The sequence below is a fragment of the Hippocampus zosterae genome, chromosome 14, assembly GCF_025434085.1.
Source record: "Hippocampus zosterae strain Florida chromosome 14, ASM2543408v3, whole genome shotgun sequence".
NCBI lineage: Eukaryota > Metazoa > Chordata > Actinopteri > Syngnathiformes > Syngnathidae > Hippocampus > Hippocampus zosterae.
In genome coordinates this window covers 4,756,449-4,779,031 of record NC_067464.1, presented here as the reverse complement: position 1 = coordinate 4,779,031, position 22,583 = coordinate 4,756,449, and the positions used below count along the sequence as shown (strand labels likewise).

The 22,583-nt window shown below is 44.4% G+C and overlaps 2 protein-coding genes and 1 long non-coding RNA gene across 6 annotated transcripts in view; all 3 read right to left on the bottom strand.

The window, feature by feature from the left end:
* Positions 1-319: 319 nt before the first annotated feature.
* Positions 320-5,599, bottom strand: pttg1ipa (PTTG1 interacting protein a). Its single transcript, XM_052086260.1, has 7 exons — positions 5,328-5,599; positions 4,126-4,178; positions 3,788-3,896; positions 1,880-1,982; positions 1,343-1,408; positions 1,155-1,201; positions 320-1,051 (listed from the first exon to the last, which is right to left on the bottom strand). Exons 1-7 carry the CDS (start codon positions 5,413-5,415, stop codon positions 1,014-1,016), a joined length of 504 nt encoding a protein of 167 aa, XP_051942220.1. The 5' UTR covers positions 5,416-5,599; the 3' UTR covers positions 320-1,013.
* Positions 2,487-3,779, bottom strand: LOC127614840 (uncharacterized). The gene is made up of 2 exons (XR_007966718.1): positions 3,272-3,779; positions 2,487-2,884 (listed from the first exon to the last, which is right to left on the bottom strand). It is a non-coding gene; the product is annotated as an uncharacterized LOC127614840 (long non-coding RNA).
* A 792-nt stretch (positions 5,600-6,391) lies between the features above and the next one.
* myo10l1 (myosin X, like 1) overlaps positions 6,392-22,583 on the bottom strand; it is a 31,506-nt gene continuing 15,314 nt past the window's right edge. Inside the window, exons 15-44 of one of the 4 annotated variants that reach the window (XM_052086246.1) lie at positions 22,472-22,564; positions 22,317-22,385; positions 22,159-22,241; positions 21,981-22,083; positions 21,355-21,435; positions 21,023-21,147; positions 20,566-20,683; positions 19,849-19,955; positions 19,483-19,777; positions 18,909-19,184; positions 17,504-17,974; positions 16,509-16,632; positions 16,292-16,433; positions 16,073-16,177; positions 15,832-15,927; positions 15,329-15,422; positions 15,106-15,161; positions 14,503-14,639; positions 14,233-14,427; positions 13,745-13,902; positions 13,534-13,654; positions 13,292-13,440; positions 12,353-12,501; positions 12,070-12,277; positions 11,839-11,975; positions 11,646-11,769; positions 11,149-11,493; positions 9,902-10,078; positions 9,628-9,819; positions 6,392-9,546 (exon numbers count right to left, since the gene is read on the bottom strand). In XM_052086246.1, coding sequence (XP_051942206.1) covers positions 9,442-9,546; positions 9,628-9,819; positions 9,902-10,078; positions 11,149-11,493; positions 11,646-11,769; positions 11,839-11,975; positions 12,070-12,277; positions 12,353-12,501; positions 13,292-13,440; positions 13,534-13,654; positions 13,745-13,902; positions 14,233-14,427; positions 14,503-14,639; positions 15,106-15,161; positions 15,329-15,422; positions 15,832-15,927; positions 16,073-16,177; positions 16,292-16,433; positions 16,509-16,632; positions 17,504-17,974; positions 18,909-19,184; positions 19,483-19,777; positions 19,849-19,955; positions 20,566-20,683; positions 21,023-21,147; positions 21,355-21,435; positions 21,981-22,083; positions 22,159-22,241; positions 22,317-22,385; positions 22,472-22,564 — 4,635 coding nt within the window. In that variant the 3' untranslated portion in view covers positions 6,392-9,441. Of the gene's footprint in view, positions 9,547-9,627; positions 9,820-9,901; positions 10,079-10,105; positions 10,363-10,530; positions 11,494-11,645; positions 11,770-11,838; positions 11,976-12,069; positions 12,278-12,352; positions 12,502-13,291; positions 13,441-13,533; positions 13,655-13,744; positions 13,903-14,232; positions 14,428-14,502; positions 14,640-15,105; positions 15,162-15,328; positions 15,423-15,831; positions 15,928-16,072; positions 16,178-16,291; positions 16,434-16,508; positions 16,633-17,503; positions 17,975-18,908; positions 19,185-19,482; positions 19,778-19,848; positions 19,956-20,565; positions 20,684-21,022; positions 21,148-21,354; positions 21,436-21,980; positions 22,084-22,158; positions 22,242-22,316; positions 22,386-22,471; positions 22,565-22,583 lie in introns of those variants that run through there. The other 3 variants (XM_052086247.1, XR_007966712.1, XR_007966714.1) reach the window with 3 other exon arrangements.

The window sequence follows — 22,583 nt, the reverse complement described above, 5'->3', positions numbered from 1 at the left end:
ACTGCTGCAATTACTGAGGAAATCGAATATTTTCATGAGTGTGCAGTGTTTTTCCCCTTTTAAAGATTTAATTGTAAACGTATACGTTGTATGTACATTGGAATTTTTGATTTATCCGAGTCCAGTTGGCTAATTCACGTATCAGATCTGTTCATATTTATTGTAATTCAGAGATTTGTTGATTGTGTTTGTTGGAAAAAAAAGTAGGAGGACCTTGTAAAAAAAAAATTAAAAATCACAAATGAAACTGCAACATTGAAGAAAATCATCAATTAGATGATTTATCAAACTCATTCGAACTTTTTCCCCACAAACATAGTGTGTTCGGTATTAGTTTTATTTTTTTTAAATTCCTGCACAGCGTGCATCTTTACAAGTCGTATTGCTTACTGAAAAAACACACATTTGCCTTAAATTAAGAAACATTTTAAAAGCGGACAAAAGTGGAAAAAAAACCCAACAACTAAAAATAGGTCCCTAATGCCACAATTCAAAGCTCAACAGCTGCTCAAATACATTCAAGGATGCTTGTAATGGAGGCATGAAAAATTTCCTTCAAGAAATGGTTGTTCAGCAGCCAAAACAGGACAATAAATTATCAAGACATCAACTTTTTAAAACTGACTACAGGCCAACAGACATCACATTTGGTCAGAAAAACGTTGCAAAAAGAAGAAAGAGCCTACAGAAAACTAATGGTGACAATGTTGGCTGTGAAACAATCCGAAAAATAAAAAGGATTCCTGGGAAATCACCGCAGCTACACAGATGAGTCTCGAGCATGTATTAGCAGATGTCACAATTGAACTTGCGTTTGAGGATGTTCAAGCAGGAAATTGGACCGTGCAGTGGAAAATAATAGCGTTAGATGACAGCCTCTTGGCTCGTTGCACAACATTCCTGTTCATTGGCTGATCGACGTCCTAAGCATTTACTGTATAGTTATTAAATTAGGGGGAAAAAAATGACATTACTTCTTTGCTGTTAAATAAAGTCCCGGTGTATGAATCCTCTCATCCAAATCGGGAATAGGGATTTGGTCCACTTAGGCCTAGTGGCAAACGCACAAAGTTAGGGTGTTACCAATGCTTAAAAATAATCATAATAATAATAAATAGATAAAAAGTATCAATCCACCAAGCAAGAAGCCTTACCATATTTCTTCCTGATATCATCATGTCTCTGTTTCATCTCAGCCCGCCTATGAAGACAAAAGTACAAATCACAGCTCAGCTTGGGAACATCACATGACCAAACTCAGAATGGTGAGCAACCCCGCGATGCTCCATTGTAGTACACATGTAGAGAAAGATCGATATTTGGACAAAATAAGTTTCATTACCTCTCCTCTTGTTTGGTTCTCGACTTGTTGATTTGCCTGTCCATCTTGGCCATGAACCTTGACGATCTGACACAGAGAAAGCCTAATTAGGTTACAATGACATCGTCAAATACTTTACAAAAGTTTCCAAAGAAAATATCGCAAGACTCGCAATTGCTTCGATGAAGAGCGGCTCTAAAGATGAAACGTCATTTGTTACGATAACTACGGTCTTCATTTTGGAAAATCCCAAAAATAGGCATTTGAAGGAGCCGCAAAGGCCAAAGGTCACAATCGCTGGTCAAGATAATGCACACCATGCGATTTTAATATCTTTAGATGATAGGAATGCCGATCTACAACAAGACATGTCTGCATTGTTTAAATATCATATTTTCATGAAACATGAGCAGTTGATAAAGGTTTGTTATTGACAGCTGATGACTTGCTGACTTTTGTTGACAGCACACCTGCCTTGTAGAATTTGTGAAGTTTTCATGTGAAATTGACTTGCGTTGGCAGGCGAATGACAATCACCAAGCCAAGTGTCCGACTTACCCAACATTTTCACACTTGCAGCAGCAGAACATACAGACCAGCAGGGCGATGATGATAACGCCACCCAGTACCGCAAGAGTGATGATCAAGTTCTGGAAGTTCACTGAGCCAGCGAGAAAGCGTAAACACGCGTGAGTCCAGATTTTTAACAATAATAAAAAGGACATGAATAGCTAAAGTAACCAAAACATCAGCAGTCTTTATTTTATTTGATTTTTTTTTTTAATCATTAACTCATTCCTTTCAAGGAATTTGGAGCCTATACCAGCCATCTTCGGGTATTACACCCCGAACTGGTTGCCAGCCAAACGCAGGGCACACATAGCTGAACAACCATTCGCGCTCACACTCACACCTAGGGACAATTTAGAGTGTTCCATGAACCTGCCTTGCATGTTTTTGGAATGTGGGAGGAAACCGAAGTACCCGGAGAAAACCCACGCAGGCAGGGTGAGACCATGCAAACTTATGCCACAATTGTGGGGTAGAATTTTGTTATGTTTTCGTCACACTCTACACTAACTTCCACTTCATCTGAAGAGCCCTGAGGGTGTTTACACATCAATACAATAGAAGAGCGCAAAACCGTTGGAACGGGAATAAAGACTTGTTTGTTCACCCAACATCTCTATATTATTTATTTTTTATCGCTTGCACAACCTTTTTTTTTTAAAGAAACTTCTGCCTGGGGCGCTGTCAGATGACCAACTCTTTCACTCATCCAACGTAACCGCTGGCGACTCCATTTCCCCAACTAAACATAGCCTGGCAGTCACTTGACTACTCATAAGCCTCCACAGCCTAACACCGAAGCAAATTTGTGAAACGTTGCAGGAAAGAAAAAACGGCGTGTGACTCGTAGTCAGAAAAGGCAAGAAAACCTCCAGACACATATTGAAATGAGGTTTACTTTACAGAATATTAAAATGGACCAACAAGGTCATGCGCCGTCTACGTTTTAGCCTCCAAGGAACTTGCGAAAAAAAATTTTCATGTAATCTCTACCTGGGCGGCCCGGTAGTCCAGTGGTTAGCACGTCGGCTTCACAGTGCAGAGGTACCGGGTTCGATTCCAGCTCCGGCCTCCCTGTGTGGAGTTTGCATGTTCTCCCCGGGCCTGTGTGGGTTTTCTACGGGTGCTCCGGTTTCCTCCCACATTCCAAAAAAACATGCGTGGCAGGCTGATTGAACACTCTAAATTGTCCCTAGGTGTGAGTGTGAGCGTGGATGGTTGTTCGTCTCTGTGTGCCCTGCGATTGGTTGGCAACCGATTCAGGGTGTCCCCCGCCTACTGCCCGAAGACGGCTGGGATAGGCTCCAGCACCCTCCGCGACCCTAGTGAGGATCAAGCGGTTCGGAAAAATGAATGAATGAATGAATGAATAATCTCTACCTTTCAAACCAATTGTGCCATTTCTCTTTGTAAGCAAAAAGGATTCACTTCCTGTGGCTGAATTTGCCTTCCACGTTATAGCTATAATTAGAAATTGTTTGAGATCAAGCGATATTGTTGGGCAATATCCGAATTTGCACATTTCTACTTTACATTTTTGTCTATTTGACATTCATGCTCGCATTAGATTTACTAAAGTCATTATTTGGAAGGCAACTGTTGACATTTACTTGAATCATATGATACGAAAGTAATGGACCTACTTTGGTTAACTTGAGGAAAATTACTGGCTAATCTACCCACCTTAGACTAAGTAAAATCAATAGATCACGATTTTGTGATTGGTGGCAGTAGACGAATACTGAAATTGCATTACCGATAGATTGCATAGGTGTGCCTAATCTTGTGACCAGTAAGTATGTGTGTGTGTGTGTGTGTGTGTGTGTGTGTGTGTGTGTGTGTGTGTGTGTGTGTGTGTGTGTGTGTGTGTGTGTGTGTGTGTGTGTATTGTCTTACTCCAACAGAGTCCCCAGCGTGCATCATAGAGCGGACAAAGTGAATGCGGTGGCAAAATTGTCCTCACTGGATACGTCACACACGCCTTGGTTTTGATACACCACAAACACTGTCGGTTAAAAAAAAAAAAGAATAAAAAATGATTCATGACTGCTGAGGAACTTACAAGATTGACGATAAAGGAGGGAGCGAGGGAGGGACAGAATGAGATCAGTTACTGCTCAAACCGGTCGGACAGGTGCGGACATGGCGGAGTCTTTCGTTTGGCCTCTTTCGATTTCCTTTACAGGATGCAAACAAACAAAATAAGACAAACGCATTCCTTTGGGCTTGCTTACCGTCACGTTGGTCAGACATTGCTCGCAGCTGGTCCCATTCATGGACTCGCAAACTGTGTCGGGAGAGGATTAGAAATAAACAAATACAGTGTTGACATTTTTCACTTCTCTAGACAATGTAACAGCGCGGTGTGAATACCGCAGGGGGAAAAGTACACACACATGTTGGTGTTAAAGGAGAAGTACAGTTACTTATGAAAATTAATAAATAACTAAATAAATAATCCTGTAAAAGTAGTCAAATGGTACAAGCTGTGAAATGCATTCAAGTATATTTAAGTAAAAGATGAATCTTTACTGTCTTTTACATATGTTTTTCTCTTTTGATACCTTGACACAACAACAACAAAACTTTGCCAATGTTATGAACTGACAGAATTAGAAAAATCTACTCTACCTGCAATTTATTTTTTCCGGATAACATGTTTTTAACCTCAAAAGCTTTTGGTTTTGACATTTGCCACAAATTATTTTGGTGGCCGAGAACATTCGACTGTTCTCATAAGTAAGGCCATGAATGGGGAATATCTTGCTTCTCTGAATCAGTCGCTGCCATTGATACTCCTTAATTTACGCCCCCCCCCCCACAAACGTTCACGCTGCTTTTTTCTACCTTACAAGTCTTCAAGATTTCAATCAATTGATCAAGATCTCAACCACTGAAAGCGGAGATTGCACAAAATATAGGGAACTAAAGTAAAACGTCAGAAAGCAATACTCAAAGTGAAGTACAGAAAACACTGTTCAAGTACAGTAACAAAGTATTAGTACTTTGTTACTTCCTAACACTGACATGAGGAATAAATAAGGTCCTGAGGTTGTTTGTCGAGTCCTGCTCCTCCTATTGAGGATTTCTCCATGGAGACAAAGAATTTTTGTTCCCTTCAAGTAGACATAATTGGCCAACAACTTTCTTTAAACACATTTTCTGACATTGACAGCAGGAATTGAAAAGGACAAATTTGTTATCTCGAAGAAAATAGACGAGCAAAAACATGGCGTGACTTTCGTGGTTTGTTTATGAAGGTTTACCACAAAATATGGCCAAAACTAACAAACCAAACAAGACAACAATATTTCCTTTATTTTCATTAGTAAGGACACTGACCCCATACGACTTTATATTTTCATTCGAGCTAACACCGGTAAATTGTTAGCAAACACGCGAACAAGAAGGGGGGAAAAACGCTTCTTCTTCTTACCTACGCCAGGTGTGGCACTTTGTGCTAAAACTGTCGTCGAAGAGAACGCAAGAAGGAGGACAACTGGGGCTAAACTCCTTAAATCCATCTCGGTTTGATTAAATAATTCAGATATTCCTTCGTTCGTGCTGTGAGAACGTCGTTTATAGTTCCTGTGAGTGTAGGGGACCGTTTCGTTCGGGTTCTGAACGCGAATTTGCCGAGAAGAACCAGTCAAAATTCTGGCACGCACACAGAGGAGGCGTGTTGTGACTACTTCGCAGTGAAGAAATGCTCCAGACTATTTGACTGCGTCATCCAATCAAAAAAAATGACGAAATATTTCGTTTTAATCCACGTTTGTAATACACTTGGCATAAGTGAATCTTCTATTTTTTTTGTTTAGGTGTTTTAATTATGATACAGATTGAAATACAAGTAGAATAAATATAATTTGAAACGAAAAAATATTTGGCATTTAGAATTGAATGAGAGAATGCAACGCCTCTTTTGTAATTACTTCCTCTTAAAAAATAATTTTGAAACTGTACAACTGATAAGATGTAATGGATGTGCTTTAAAAAAATACGTACTACACTTGCCTAAGATTTCGCCGTCAAAATGTGTCAGACGTTTGGGAAACACTACAAACCGTAACAACACGATTATTTAAAACAAAGGTTAAAAAATGCCAAACCATAAACACACGTCATGATTTGAGTGTTCAAGTGGTTTCAATATAATTTATACCAGTCACAAGAAGTGCACTTACATCTGAGAAGAATCCCAATAATTTATTAAAGCATTTTTTTTCAATTCAGTTCAAAATAAAAAATAACACATTATTTTCCTTGAACAAGCACAACGTTTAAAGATGATAGTAAGCTTAACATGAAAACATAATAATAATTATAAAGAAATAAAACGACCCACGCTGGCCGCCTGCGGCTGATGATAGGACAATTGTTTTTTTTTTTTCGCTGTTTGCTTAATTTCCTGTTGGGCTAAGCATGAGTTACAGACCGAAGCGTAGAGCTAGTACACATAGAACAGGCGGCTCCCAGGGGTCCTTGTTATGTTATGGCTTCTTCAGGTTTGCGCTCATTTATTGCCTGAAACTCAAACTGGATGGAAACATTCTTTTATAAGTTTGCAATACATCGTGGGCCATCGCGATCACTAAACACATTGAGGTTCTGAAAGGTCATCTACAGTGGATACAAACGGTTCCTGATCATATGTCTGATGTCTTTTTAAGAGGTGCTCAATTTTTTGGAATACCAAAATGAAAATTTTTGGGGTAGCCCGAATGATGCCTTGGCTGTATCACCCCCAGCTCCTGGGTGAGGCATCCTGGGACAGAACCCTCCGGGTCTTGAAGGACTTAGGACCTGGGATGGCTCCTCCTAGTGTTCTAGCAGAATTGCTGGGGGAGCAGATGGGTTCTAGTACCCGTTCCGAGTCGCCCCACCCCCCCACCGCAATTCCTCAGAGACATCCCCCCTGGGTCCTGGAGGAAATACCCCCATCGGTCTAAGGATAGGATACCCCACTTGAGGGTCCTGGTCCTACAAGGTCCTGGTGGATTCTAGGGGAGAAATACTCCACTCCGGACCCAGACCTAAATCCTATTAAAAATATATAGCATGGATCCACTGTGGGTGATCTATTAAAAAAAAAAAAAAAAATCAATATTCTCTGACAAATTGGTGGTTTTGACCTCATTAGTTCTCAGGTTAAAGTTAGAGCCAATCTGCAGATAAGACGGCAGAAATAGCCTCGACCCGTGTCACATGATGCAATGACATCACTGTCAGTCTAACCATTCATACATAGCAGCACTCGTGTTCTGCAAAAATGTCTGCGTCTTTACAATTTTACATATTTCCCCAAATTGTGGCCAAAGAGGGAGTTAGTTTACTCAACTGCAGATGGGAGGAAGCGAATAGCTCCCCAAAACAAGAACATTGCAGAATGGGTACACACCAGTTTACTGACGCGCGTTAAGGCCCGGTGTCTCCGGCAAGATTGGTAGACGCTACACTCACTGTTGGTTGCTGCCGTTTTGCTTAGCAACACAGTAGAATTCGAGCATAGTTAAGTCTTTAACTCTTGTGCGTGAAAAATAGCATCAATGAGCTGCAGTAACTACCCACTGAGGGAGACATTTGTTTGTTTTAGGTGGATGACAAAAACAATATATTTGCTGATGCCACAATTTGAGGAAATATGGAATGCACCATTTGAATCAGCATTTGTTTTTAAATACACAACAGTCCTCCTCCATCAACACAGTATGTTACTAAATACATAACCTCATCCCTCCCTCCCATAAAAAGTCCCCATGCTTTTTTTAAATTCCCTTTAACACACTATCACAACACCATCGTTTGCTTAGTCATTATAAATACAGCTCATTTAAATACACTTCTTCTCTTTTTCAGTATAACGCTGTTTGGATTACAATGTGATACACGCACGCACACACAGCAGCATTCCACGCACGACACTTTTAGCTGAGAGGTTGTTGGACAATAATAATAGCAGTATCAGAAAGCAAAGTCACATGGAAACACGTACGGATAGTTTGGTGCACTTACTGTATGCCATTTTTTTTTTTTTTTTGCTAAAAAGAAAAATAACAGTCAACATGACCCGACAAGCGTGTGCAGAACTAATAGCAATAAGAAAAATAAAAACAATGATAAAGTCATCCAAACGTGAGTCACATTAATGGCACTGCCAGTGAATGACACTCTTTAAATTGCTCGTATCTTACACTTGAGGTGTCACACCGCCTTTAGCGTAGATCCTCTATAGATCGTGCAGTGCTATGACCGCTGAAAATTCAATAGCTCTTATTACGTGTAATTATACAGTACAAAAACAATACAACTCGGTTCACTTTGTGTTTGATTATACAGTCAAAGGACGCGCCATGTGAGTGAAATGCGTTATATCACATTGGTGGTCTTCCTTGAAATTGGTCAGAACCACTCCAAGGAGTTTTGTTTTTGGCTGTAGTTTCTTCTGATGGCCACACGGTGGCACCGGTGAGTGAATGTCTTCTTTTTTACTCCCTTGTCCAAAAAGAAGAGACCCAACCCGCCCCCCACCCTTCAAGGATAGGAGTGATAGAAGTGATGTCACATTAAAAAAAAGACACAGAGTGACAAAAGCAAGCAAGAATTCAACACTGTAACTTAATAAGAGTGAGGACAAATGCACGAGTAGAGAAAGAGCTTGAAGCAGAATGTCTGGCAGTGCAACACAGGGGCTTACCGCCACCCGGGTACTAGGAAGTACCCCTCCATGGTGCTGGGAATTTCTGGGGGTGAGATGCCACCACCCCCCCCCCCCCCCCCCCGCTTTGCCCCCGCATGTCCAAGAGGGACACAAACTTGGTCCTGGGGTAGTGGAGTCCTAAAAGGGAGCCATACCCTGGGCCTCGTTTGTTAGTTTTTCTGACAGACTGACAGCCTGATAACTGACGGACGGATGAAATTTACTGACGTCCTAAAATAGCGGTGACGAACTAAAATGTTGCGATGATGGAAGTGCAGTAAAAATATCGATGAAGGACTGGTGATTAGAGTTTGGCTCGGCGCAAAATCATGGCGATGATGTCTGCCGCTGGCTAATGAATCACAGACCGGCTAAATTTATTGTTGCGCCCACCTCTGGACGTAAGCTCTCAGACCGGGTTCAAGGAGACAGACCTCCAAAGGTCTTGTGTGGGAGACCGTCGCTGAATATTTTTAAGGTAGGCCCCACCCCATTCTCAGAGAAAGGCTCGCGAGGTCCTCGGATGGAGCCCCCCGGGAGTCATTATTCAAAGTAGGACAGGACAGCTCATGGGTGCTTTGTGCTTGAGGCCCACAGAGAAGGAAATCTGACCATGTGAAGTGGCCTTGAACATCTACATGCAAGGGCTACAACTGGGGTAATGTAATTTATGTGAAAGGACTGTCCTCCAAAATCCAACTTCATGTGTCATGCTTGAAAAAAAAAATACTAAAAAAATCCCACCATGTATTCAACCCAGTTCGATTGACCCCTGTGACTTCAACGTCCAATTTCCTCGCTTGGCAGGTACCGGTGAGACTGCCTCTGTCCTCTGATTGGCCAACGGCGATCACCTGACCCACGAGCTGGCAACGCTGGTGACGGACATGATGCTGCAGCGTTTTTTCACCATCATATTAATGTAAGCCTTCATGATCTTGGTGATCTCGCCAACCTAAAGACACATTTCACTATTAGGGGAGTGACCGCTAAAAAACAAAAAACAAAGACGCATTGAAAATGGAATGAAATTCACCAGCGGCGTCTCAAAGAACATCTCCCTCTCGTCCACGATGATCTTGTAGGTGCAGCGCTGTGAGGCACCGAAGAAAGTGATGTGCTCGTACTGGAACGTCTCCAACGGTTTGGGTTCGCCTCGCTTGTACACCGAGACGTTATCCGCGCTCACGCTCAGCCACAGATCGTGAGGGAAACCACCTTCCTTACACTACAGAAGATTCACATCATCAGATTCACATCACTAAAACTCAAATAAAGTTGCGTGTGGCGTAAACAATCGTCGTTTTTACCTCCACGTCGAAGAGAGTAGATCCGTAACCGGGCCACTCCTTGATGATGCTCATGTACTTGAGCATGGCCTGGTGCTGCGCCATGCCCTGCAGCCGCGTCCACTTCTCCAGCACGCTGGTGCGCGTGGCCGACGTCTCCTCCTTCACCCACATCTCCAGCATCTGCTCCTCTTCCACCTGCGTACACATCACGATGGCTCTAGACTTCCTTTAATCTATGAGTATTCTAAACGGCAGACATCCATCCACCCATTCACCCGTCTTCATCTGCTTATCCCATTTGAGGGCCTCTTCCCAGCCACTTCATCAAGCTCTTCCGGGGGGCATCCCAAGGGGTTCCCAGGCAAGCCGAGAGATCGTCTTGCTAGCGTCTCCTGGGTGTTCCATGAGGCTTCCTTCCGACAGGAAACGGCTAGAACACCCCATCAAGAAGGCTTCTAGGAGGAACCCTAAACAGATACCTGAGCCACTTCATCAAGCTCTTCCAGGGGGCATCCCAAGGGGTTCCCAGGCAAGCCGAGAGATCGTCTTGCTCGCGTCTCCTGGGTGTTCCATGAGGCTTCCTTCGGGCAGGAAACGGCTAGAACACCCCATCAAGACGGCGTCTCGGAGGAACCCTAACCAGATACCTGAGCCACTTCATCAAGCTCTTCCGGGAGGCATCCCAAGGGGTTCCCAGGCAAGCCGAGAGATCGTCTTGCTAGCGTCTCCTGGGTGTTCCATGAGGCTTCCTTCCGGCAGGAAACGGCTAGAACACCCCATCAAGAAGGCGTCTTGGAGGAACCCTAACCAGATACCTGAGCCACTTCATCTGGGTCTTCTTGATGCAAAGGAACAGCAGCGCTAAACTAAGCCCTTCATGGATGATTGCACCTCTGACCTTATCTCTAAGGGAGAGTCCAGAGGAAACTCATTTTAGTTGTATCCGTTGTATTTGGCTGTATCCGTGATGTTGTTCTTTCGGGCGCAACCCACAGCTCATGATCAGTGATGAAGATGGAATAGTCGATATATGGGAAGCTGGACCTCTGGACTCAGCTCTTTCTTCACCACGGCGTACCGATGCAGAGGCCACATGACTGTAGACGCACCGATCCAACTGTCCCCAAGATACTTGAACCCCTCTACTTGGGATATCCCTGACCCGAAGAACAAACTCGAGCCATTACCGAAAGACTGATGGAATGGAAAACATTCACTCATTTGAACCTTGGCGAAGATCTGAACACTCGTAGTTTCTCACTAACCTTTTGTTTCTTCAGCGAGCCCGTCTTGAAGCTCCTCCTCAGCGTGCCATCCAGGAAGCTCGGCGTTTTGCGTTTCTCAACTGCACCGCCAACGCCGCCCGTTCCTCCCGCTGCCGCCTTACCGTCCGCCGTCCCTCCTCCCACCGCAGCGCTCGCTGAGCCCACGCCCGGCTTGGTGGAGTGTATGATACGGCTCCGGAGACGTCCGATGGGGTAGACGGTCCCCAGACTCCAGCCGGCCCTCCCCGCCCCGTCACCGTGGAGATACTGCAGACGTAACGAGGCCAGGTACTGCAAAGTCTCCTCGGACGCCGGGAAGTGTCCGCTGATTAGAGACTCGTGGGCCTGGGAGGCAGAAGAGAGAGGACGAGGGGGCTCACACATGCAGACCACAAAATCTGATGACAGATACCCTACTTGGACAAAAGTCTTCTTCATTGAAGAACATCTTGGTAGGTCGATTAGCCCGTACGTAGGTAGGAAGGAGATAAACTCACCTGCTCAAACATGAAGGCAAACTCTACTCCTTCTTTGTGCATGCTCTCTACATCCAAGAAGCAGTAGAGTTTGAAATACAGCTTCCATTCTCCTTCCTCCTCCTCTTCTTCACTGCCAGCAAGCCTGGAAACAAAGCATCAAAACAGATTGAGTCAGTTGGTTTGCCATGGTGCAGGACACGACATACTGTACCTTTCAAACTTTGCGAGAACATCTGCCACAATGACCCTGCTCTCCAAAGCTCGATCGGTCACAGAATTGTGCTCAAAAAGAGAGAAGAGGTTCTTGCTGTCCTCCATGGCCAAGCCTCGGATCAACTTCTCCACAACCTTGAGCAGAAACCATTTTTAGCGCGTTAGTTTTCGCCGCTGCAGAACCCTCAACTGTACCGTAGGTTGGAATTGATATGAATTGTAAGTGCACCTCTCCAGCAGTGGTGTGCGAGTTGATGGAGATCTTGCAGGATCCTCCCCCGTGGCAGTAAACAGTGGTGCTCATCTCCTGCCTCACAAGCAAGGCGGCGATCTCCTCCTGGGAGGGCACAAACTCGCGAGTCTTGGTCTTCTTCAAGGATTCCCCGATGAAAGTGGCGTAACGCTCCATCTCCGTGTTGGGGTAACGCTCGCGAACCCTGATGAAGATGCACGCACATTAGCTATACAGTTTACAAGGAAGTAGGATTGTTGGGTCATGTCAAACGACATACCTCTTCAGGTGGAAACGTAGATATCGGAGGATAACGCGACTGGGGAGGAAAGTGCAGCTCATGCAGGTGAGGAGGTGCCAGTGCGCCCGATTGGCTGGGCTGTTGGGCTGAGGCACATGATTGGTCTGCTTGATCACCTGACAGTAGACCTGAGAAACACAACACAAATGGTCCATTGGCTGGTTTGCTAGGTTTGGACTTGTTGGTTGTTTGAATAGCCGAGTCACTGAGGCGGTCACTTGGTCTTGGTTTAGCTAGAGTCAAGTTGGTTTCTGTGTTTGTTTGGTTGGTTGACTGGTTAATTGGTTGGGTATGTCGGTTGGTTGGTTGGTTCAGTCGGTATGATTGGTCTGGGTTGCTTGGATCGTCTTTGTTGGTAGCTTCCTGGTTGTAGGTCGGTTGCATGTCTGGGTCGGATTGCGTTGGTGTATTTATCTGGTTGGTTGATTGGCTAGTTATGTATGTCTGGGTTGGACTGATTTGGTTGGTTGGTCTGGGTTGGCATGGGTTGTGTTGTGTTGTCGATTGGATAGTTCATTTGATGGGTTGGTTGGTTGGTTGGTTCAGTCGGTATGATTGGTCTGAGTTGCTTGGATCGTGTTTGTTGGTAGCTTCCTGGTTGTTTAGGTAGGTCGGTTGCATGTCTGGGTCGGATTACGTTGGTGTTTCTGTATCTGGTTGGTTGATTGACTAGTTATGTATGTCTGGGTTGGACTGATTTGGTTGGTTGGGTGGTCTGGGTTGGCATGGGTTGTGTTGTGTTGTCGATTGGATAGTTCATTTGATGGGTTGGTTGGTTGGTTGGTTAGTCTGTGGATGAATTTGGTTGTATCAGTCAGTTTGTCAGGTAGTGTGATTGATTGGGTATACCAATCAGTCAGGTTGGTCGAGGCTGGCTCGGCTGGTCTGGCTTGTTGAGCCTGAGTCAGAGGGACCGACCTCATCCCTGAGAGGACGCAGGTCCTGGCAAGTCTGCAGGATGCCCTGGATGATGGGCACCGTGTCGGCCAGTGTCTCCATCTCCTGCAGCGAGTTGAAAACCCGCACCGCCTCGTCCTGCAGGCTAGCATAGCCCTGCTGCCTTTGAACTACACAATTGAGGGGAATTGTTATGAAAAGGAGAATCCGGAAGACGGTGAAGTTTTTTTCCCCCCCCAAAGGTCTTGTGTAACAAAACTTACGGCTGGTGACTTCGCCATACGGCAGCGGCAGTAGCGGCGAGTGTAGAGGATGCTGCGTGTATCTGAGGATGGGGTTTCTCCTGTACATTTGCTCCACTATTTCGGGATTCACGCTGTTCTCCTGGTAACATGGCAGCATGATAGAAACAGCCCTCACCGTGAACCCAATGTTAAATCATTAGTTATCGAGCAGTGTCAATCATGGTTCTACCTTGATGTCTCTGATGAGCTGCAGAGTCGGTGTCTCGATGGGGGTCTTGCTGTCAATGACGCCTTGTATGGCAGCAGTCCATCTCATGGCCTCATTCAGCATTTTAGTGTAGAGGCGGTAGGAATGTTTCCTGCCATAAACAATGATGTTCCAGTATCCTGCGCAACAAAGATGGCCACCATTAATTCTGTTCCAATAACAATAATACTTCAACTTTATTCATTGAACAAGGTAAGGCAACCGAGAATAGTTTTTCATTGACATACAGTAAATGTTATAAAAACACAGCTCGGCTGCATTTCAATATTTTCACTATTCACATGGTGATCTGGAACGAAACCCAGTAATGGATAGGGAATAATAGTATTTTTAAAATACCCCCCCCCCCCCCCCCAAAAAGATAGCATCTATAAACTGGAGTAAATGCAGTTACTTCTTGTTCTTGTTTTACCCTATGGGGGGTAAAAGGCATTTTCTTTTTTCCTCACCTGTCTCCTTGTGCACTCGGTCGTCCGGCTGGATGACGGAGCAGAGCGAATTCAGCACCAGCGTGCCCATCTTGGAAGAGTTGCGTTCTGAGCTTTTGTAGTAGTCCAGCGAGTTGTGCGTGAGGACAAACCAGCGCTTCTTGAGCTTCAGCGAAGTGCTCTTGGCGTTGGTCTTTACCTCCTTTTGGAGCCAACCTTGAAAGGTGAACAGACAAGAGTGACATTTTCTTTGATTTTTTTTTTTAAAAAGCGATTCAACGGCTGTGTCACCTCGAACGAGGAACTCTTCGATCCTGGCGTCGCCTTTGGGCTTCTGCAGCAGACTGATCCAGTGATGCATTTCCTCAGGCGTGTCGCTGTTGCAGTGGATCACACGGTTGGCTGTGATGATCACAAAGGAGTTGGGCCTGCAAAACAGCACCAACAAAAAACAACTTTTTAGACTCACCTGTCACAATATTAGGTATCGTAAATCTAATGTCATGTAATCTAATGAGATGTGCTCTTCAAAGAGTGACCTTGGTTCAACTTAATGGGATTATTAATGTTGTTGTCATTAGACGTAAGTAAAACCATCAACAAATGTACTTTTTTAATGTAATTCTATTATTTCCCAAAATAAAGCTAGACTTTATTAGACACAGCGAAATAATTGTTTGAAATTGTAAACTAAAAAATGAATTAAAAAAATTTATACATAACAAATATTAATAATTTTTTAAACAATTCAAAAGTAGTATAAGCACTGCAGAATTATGAATGGAAAAATGAATACCGCAAAAGCTCCGTAAAATAAAAAAAAAAAAAAAAGAAAAAAGAACAAAAAAAATATACACGACACGGTATGCCGCAATTGACAAAAATGAAACTCACCGATCAGGATTGTCCGATGCACAAACAGAGTCAATCAGACCCACGTCAAGCGTGCCCTGAGATCAAAATAGTAATGACGCAAATGAATTGAGTCCTACAATGTCATTTTGAAAAAGTGATGCACCCCTGCACCCGATGTTATGACCCGTTAATGTGTTCCGCTTTCTCATAACCTTGACGGAATAGTAATAAAAGGAAGACAAGTTGTATGTAGGGGACTGACCACAGCGTTCTTCGGGTTGGCCTGCTCGTGGGACATTTCCAGAAGCTGCTCCGGCGTGCATACTCGCACCTTACTGAGCACGTTAAACCAACCGCTACACATAAACAGAGAGAGAGAGTTAGCCCCAAAAATAAATATTATTAATAATATAATAATAAATTATATATATATATATATATATATATATATATATATATATATATATATATATATATATATATATATATATATATATATATATATATATATATATATATAAAATATCTAAATATAATAATAATAATAAAAACGTGATGTGGTTGAGATGAAGATTGAAATGCAGCAAATAGTGTACTTGAGTTGCATGAGAAGCTTCTTCATCGTTTCACAGAGATGCGCTTGGAAATTATTTTAACACCCTTGAGTCCATTGAGTCCATATCGTAGAAGTACGACAGGTACGATATATTTGTCACGAATAAAGAACTCACGTTTTGGTGGACGTAATCGCAAATACCAACCGACCTGGCGTCCTCTGGCGACTCGGCAAAAACTTGATAGGTCCTCTCGTCCGTCACGATGTTCAGAGCGTTCTCCTTCTCGTGGTTGTCGACGATCTCTCTGAGCGCACAAACGGCAAGAAAAGCACAATTTTAGGACCTCTCCGGGTTCCGCGCTAAAGCTATTTCCCTCATAACCAAACTCTAGATAGAAATGGATAGATGGATTTTGGGGGGGGGGGGATCTGGGGGGGGGGGGGGCTTACTTTGCAGCCCGGATGTCGATGGTTCCCTTCAGCTTCTCTTCGCTGTCATTGTCGTAGTACATCAGCTTGCTGTCCCTCAGCACAAACCAGCGCATCTTCCAGTTTCTGATCGTAGACAAACGGTTCAATTTCACGTGGGTGAATCGTGCAGCTACTCAACAACCCGTAGTAAACCGCTGCTAGTAACTCTTGAAAAACATGCATGGTAACAAGTACAACAACCTGCGTGAGAGGGTGGAGAGGCCTCCCCCTTTTTTGTAGAGCCAGCCCGACTTGAGAGACTCTTGCTTGGAGCGGAACCACATGAAGGTCTCATCCTTTAGCACACACCAGCGCCTTCGCCACGGGATCATCAGGCCGGCTGCAGGGGAGGGGTAGGAGACGGAGTGAGAAAAGCGCGATGAGGAAAGGCGAGACGGGATCAAGTCGGTCTCACCTTTCATGTAGAGGTAACCGTGGAAATACGGCGGCCCGTTGCCATTGAACAAGGTGATTCGTCCGTTGGTGGCTTCCTCGTCGGTGTCCATCATGCCGTCATGCTCGTCGTCGCTGCCTGCATACTGAAGCCATAATAGTCACATGACTGAATGAAGTATGCATGTGAGTAGGAGACGCTGAGAAGTAGAGTGGGCTAACTCCATTTTTGCTAAATGAAAAGGAAAAGGCTCTTGGATGAATTCTGCTCGAAATCAACGCTTAGTTCCAATTACGACCGATTTTGTGCATTTTCTCAAGTTGGGATATTTTTTTTTCCCAATTTCTCATTTTTATTTGTTTCCATTTACCGTATTGGCCCGAATATAAGACAGCCCCGATTATAAGACGACCCCTTCTTTTTCAAGACTCAAGTTTGAAAAAAATACTTTTTGGACACCAAATTAATTTTCATACAGAAAATAATGACAGTACAAATGATTATAACAATATATTTGAGAGGAAAAGCATGTTATTTTGCCTCATTCAAATCTAAAGTGCAATCACATTCGTAAATGAATGGCTTGTGGGTTTTGAAATGTAAATTACATCATAACTTCTCAGCTGCCAGTTAACCTGGCCGATCTTCAACCCCCTTTACTCCAGATTGTCACGCCGTTTCTCCATTTTCTATTATCTCTTCTGTTTTCTTCTCTTTTACTTCTTACCACATTTTTTGGTTTTTCTTCTTTGTGCTACCGCCATTTTTATTTTCATTCTTCGTGGCAGGAGTTCACTTTGGCCTGGGGGAGTCAAATTCAGCATTCGCTTCATTGATATCTGGCACCATCTAGCGTCGTGAATGGGTATAACGTCTAGACCCCGAATATAAGACGATCCCACTTTTCTTATTTGAATGCAAAAAACAGCGTCTTATATTCTGGCCAATACGGTATATTTTTAGAATGTAATCATTTGACCGTTTCTGCGTGCACAAGTGTGAATGCGTGTCCTCACTGAGTCGGAGCTTCCCCGGTAGGACTCGGCGCTGACGCTGGTGCAGGTGGACTTGCGCGGGTGCTCTTCGTCGGTAACTGCGGCGCTGCCCCGGTTGCTGCCCGATACCGAGCTGTCGTCGCCGGCCGTCACCGAGCCCTCCTCCTCCTCCTGGTCGTAGTCGGACTCTGTGTCGGCGGGTATGCTGTAGATGGGCTCCTCGCCGTCCACAAGGCTGTCCGCCATGCTGACCTTCCTCTCCGGTTCGGCTTTCTGCCCCTCTGGCGGGAGTGGGGGAGGGGCGGGGGGCACCATGCCCTCGGCGAAGGCCGGCGGCGGCGGAGGGAGGTGGGCGAATATGGCCTGATCCATAGGGGTGTCAGTCTCCGCCGGAGGGGGGAAGTCGGGAAGCGGGATGTACTCCTCCTCAGCGTGGAAACCCTCGTCCACCTCCTCGTCCTTGGACACGCCCAGTTGCATGACGGTGGCAGCCTAAGCCACGCCCCCCACCACCCCAAGTAAATACATCAAATTTAAGCAGGTTTTTCAAATAAGAAAAAACAGCAATCTACACTCCTGTACTGGATAAAAACATACAGTAATAACTAAAATTGATCTTTTTTTCTTTAAGACTACTTTCAAACACCTATCGGATATGACATTTTACATTTTTAAACCTAACAAAGGTCATTATAGAAAAAAAATGACACAACAAAAGACATTCACCCGCCCCCACCTAAAAAAATAAATATATATAAAATAACGGAATTTGGCCAATTTCTCTCCGTTGTCAAATTATTCATTCATTCATCTTCCGAGCCGCTTGATCCTCACTAGGGTCGCGGGGGGTGCTGGAGCCTATCCCAGCGGTCATCGGGCAGTAGGCGGGGGACACCCTGAATCGGTTGCCAGCCAATCACAGGGCACACATAGACGAACAACCATCCACGCTCACACTCACACCTAGGGACAATTTAGAGCGTCCAATCAGCCTGCCACGCATGTTTTTGGAATGTGGGAGGAAACCGGAGCACCCGGAGAAAACCCACGCAGGCCCGGGGAGAACATGCAAACTCCACACAGGGAGGCCGGAGCTGGAATCGAACCCGGTACCTCTGCACCGTGAAGCCGACGTGCTAACCACTGGACTACCAGGCCGCCGTTGTCAAATTAAATAAATAATATACAAAATATTGTCAAATGATCTGCCTGTTGTCATATCTTTATTGTTATAATAATTAAGTAACCCCCAAAAAAGTACATTTTTAATATTCTACATTTTTTTAAAATTAATTGGCCGATATCAGTTATCTGTGTTTTATTCTGGAAACGGGATCACCATCTCTCCCTAAAAATGCCTGTTGTGATGTTTTTCCAGGTGTGACCGAAATAAAGGCGCGCCTTCGAGGATGAAAGCCAGACTCACCCGGGCGGCCTTGGGAGGTTCGGCCTCGCCGTCAACCGGCCCCTGCGCCGCTTCACCCAGCGATGGATCCACGCCGCTGAAGTTGAGCAGGTCGATGAGGCCCGTGGCCTTGCGCGAGGCCTCCTTCTTCATGCGCTTCAGCTCGGCGTCGCGGCGCAACTGCAGCTCTTGCTTGGATGACTCGCACAGCTGCGAAACCTCGTCCTCGCGCTTCTTCTGCAGACGTTCGATCTCGCGCTCCAGCTGAAGGATCTCCTCCATTTGACGCACTTCGTCCTGGAAAGGAGATCACGCGGGGAAATGGTGGCACGCTGTCTCAAAACTTTCCTCAATAAAATCAATACAAATGAGGTCTGAATTTTATTTTATTTTTCTAATCAAAACATTTTTTCCCCTTCTTGATGGTTGGATATTTCCCAAATACTTTCCCTTTCATCTTTTATTGATAGTTTATATATCCTTCTATTATTTTCAGAGTATTTTCCGTCTTTACTTCCAATTTTATTTCAACTTTTTATTTATATTATTGCACCTCAGCACTCATCCCGACTATAAAAAAAAAAGCCCAACTTACCTGAGAAGATTTATTGGTCCCCTCGGTGGCTCCCTCCTGCTCCGCATCGCCTCCCGTCTCCACCTCCGCTTCCTCTTCGTCCTCTGCCTTCTCTATCAATTTTTTCTCTTCCTCCTCCTTCTTCCTTCTCTCCTCCCGGAGATTGCGGACGCGGGTTCGGGCCACCTGGCCTCGCCGGTGCCTCTGGAGCACCAGCGCTGCTTTGCGCTGGCGGAGAAAGCGGCCTCGCTGGATGTGCCTGCGCAGGTGCTTCTGCAGGGTAACGGTGCTGGCACGCACTCGCTTGAAGTGTTTCCTAAATGACATAACTTTATGTTACAGTTTTCTCGGGTAAAAAAAAAAAAAATAGTGATACGGGGCTCTTACTTGGCCGAGAAAGTGAGAAGGTGAGCTCGTATGATCATGGCCGCCTGGCGTCGCACTTCGTCGCGGTCTTTCTCCAAGCGTTGTTCCAGAGACTCTTTCATAAACACCTGGACAGAAAACAGCAAATGGTCTCATCAAGGTGAATTATTTGTTGTGTTTGTTCCAAAAATATACAGACCTTGAAAAAGTGATGATATTACATTTACAATAGAATTAATTAATGAGGTAAATGCCATGGTTCTGTTTGTGACCAACAGGTGGCACTGTAGGGCTCCACCTGCAGCGGCACACCTGCTGGTCATTACGTCATTAGTTGTATAAAAGGACTCCCGCCCGACCACTCATTGTTTTACTGTCACGGTTCTGTTTGTGACCAACAGGTGGCACTGTAGGGCTCCACCTGCAACAGCACACCTGTTGGTCATTACGTCATTAGTTGTATAAAAGGACTCCCTGCTTTTTGGGGTCCTCCAACTACCACCTCGCAAAACGTGACAGTAAATGATATATGAATGCAAAATAGATCATGAATGAATATAAATATATTTGAACACCAATTCAATGAAGTGGCAAAATGAATGCAACGAATATGATGGGACTCCTGATATCCTGCGCATATATTGTCGCTGCGTGCTCCTGACTAAAGAACGGAGCAATCTATGTGAGCCCCCGGGCCGTACTTTGCCCACCCCTCGTCTAAACGGAAAGAAACGGTACTTTGGTCTTCCCCAGCTGCCACTCCTTCTTGGTCTTGTCGTATTTAGTCAGAAGATCTGTGCTCCTCTTCTTATCATCTCCTGCTGTAGACACTTTCTCCTTGGAAATGATCTTATATCTGGCAAGAAGAAGCAATGCAGGATAAAGCTACGTGCACATCGGCATGGTTTTGAATCTGTCAAAAATCCATTCTCCCATCCATCCATCCATCCATCCATCCATTTTCTGGCAATAGGCGGGGAACACTCTGAACCAGTTGCGGGCCAATCGCAGGGCACACACAGGCAAACAACCATTCGCGCTCACACTCACACTTAGGGACAAATTAGAGTGTTCAATCAGATTGCCATGCATGTTTTTGGAATGTGGGAGGAAACAGTGGTAACTTGATTTTGACCGATTTAATCCTGTTTGTGGGTGGAGCTATGTGGTTGGATTTAATGTGAAAGCAACTCACCGCAAGAAGAAATCTTTAAAAGTTCTTCGGACAGGGAACCCGGCACGACGGATCTTGACGGTCTCCAGCATCCCCGAGTACCTCAGCTGGTTCAGGACCACCTCAGGGTCGAAAACGTTGGGATTCTGCCAGAAAAAAAAAACCAAAGGTTCATTTGAAGGGCAAAAATTGGGCACATTCTCATTTGAAGCATTAAAATTTAACGTGAATTTAGCTTGAAACACTGATTTGATTCAAAGCATGAAAAATGTAAGCAATTATCATTGAATCAATCATTTCAGTTCAAGTGCCTACAAATTGTAATGAATGTCAATTATGATAAATAAACTGACCTTTTCCATGTTGGGCTTAATGCAGCGGATGAAGAAAGGATTGGATGCACTCAGAGTGGCCATGAGAGCATGCAGGGAGTCCTGCAGGGGAGAAAATTTACAGTGTACACTAGTGCCTTGAGATATGAGTTTACTTTGTTCCATGACCACGCTTGTAACTCAAAACACGTATTTTATCTTTTCCAAGCATGCCTCATGATTTAATGCTTCAATTCAATTCTTGCTGCTGCTCCTTCTGGTGTCCCTGTCTCGGCCACCGGGGGCAGTATAACACAGACAAATAGAAGAAAGCCGCTCTTCTTCATTTGTCTGCATTTACATTTTCATTATTCTTGGGGACTCAATAAGCTGCAATGATCTCAGCTTTTTTTGTAGATGATAAAGAATATATGCCTGTTATGGTGACATTGTCTGTCAGCATGTGTTGTCCCACCATTTGTGTCGACATATGATTAGATGTTAACATTAAACTAGCCGGGTCTTCCCAAATATATCACATGTAACTTATGTATAGTTTGACGCATTAAAGTAAAATAATAAAAATAAAAATCATCCGAAAGATGGCTCGTATCTCGAGAGACTCATTTTTATTTTGATGATGTGTTTTCAGTGTTTTGTGTGCGCACCCTAAATTGAGAGCTGACGGTGGGCTTGCGTCTGGCTGTTCCCATCTTCTCCTCGTTGTTCCTGCTGCCCACCTTCTCAAAAAGGTCGTAGATGAAGTCCAACCTTTAGGCAAAATTGTGATGTTTGGTTTTGTTTTTCACGACTTTTGCTGTGTCCATCACACACTATTCTAGCTACCTGCTGTCTTTCAGCATGTTGAGGATGTCGTCTCTGAAGGTGTCTCTGTTCTTCTCCAGGACGCCTTTGACGTCATACAAGACCTGAAGCCGCCCAAACGCAAAAAAAACATTATGTCGGCTCCTTTGCGCAAATGTACAAACATGAGGACTACTCACCTCCCCGGCGTAATGTTTGATGCCGAACTGGTGGTCGGCCAGTCTGGGTTTCACGTAGTAAGGGTTGGTCTGCCACAAAACTTTCAATGTCAGTACCGGTAACGTCTGCAGTGTATAAATAATAATAATAATTAATTAAAAGATAAATAACTCACAGAGTGTCTGCTGTGAAGCTTCTCCAGAAGAGTGAAGTCTGTGCCTTTGGGGAAGCGACTCTCTTCATTCACCAGAGCCAACAAGCCCAATTTCTGAAGAGTAAAACAAGTT

What these genes read in the sequence shown, in the direction of transcription:
- pttg1ipa (XM_052086260.1), bottom strand. Translation starts at nt 5,415, where the DNA reads ATGGATTTAAGGAGTTTAGCCCCAGTTGTCCTCCTTCTTGCGTTCTCT. An exon ending in TGCAAGTGTGAAAATGTTGG is followed by an intron (nt 1,409 to 1,879) that starts GTAAGTCGGACA and finishes TCTCTGTGTCAG; the next exon opens with ATCGTCAAGGTTCATGGCCA. An exon ending in TGATATCAGGAAGAAATATG is followed by an intron (nt 1,052 to 1,154) that starts GTAAGGCTTCTT and finishes GTTTGCCACTAG; the next exon opens with GCCTAAGTGGACCAAATCCC.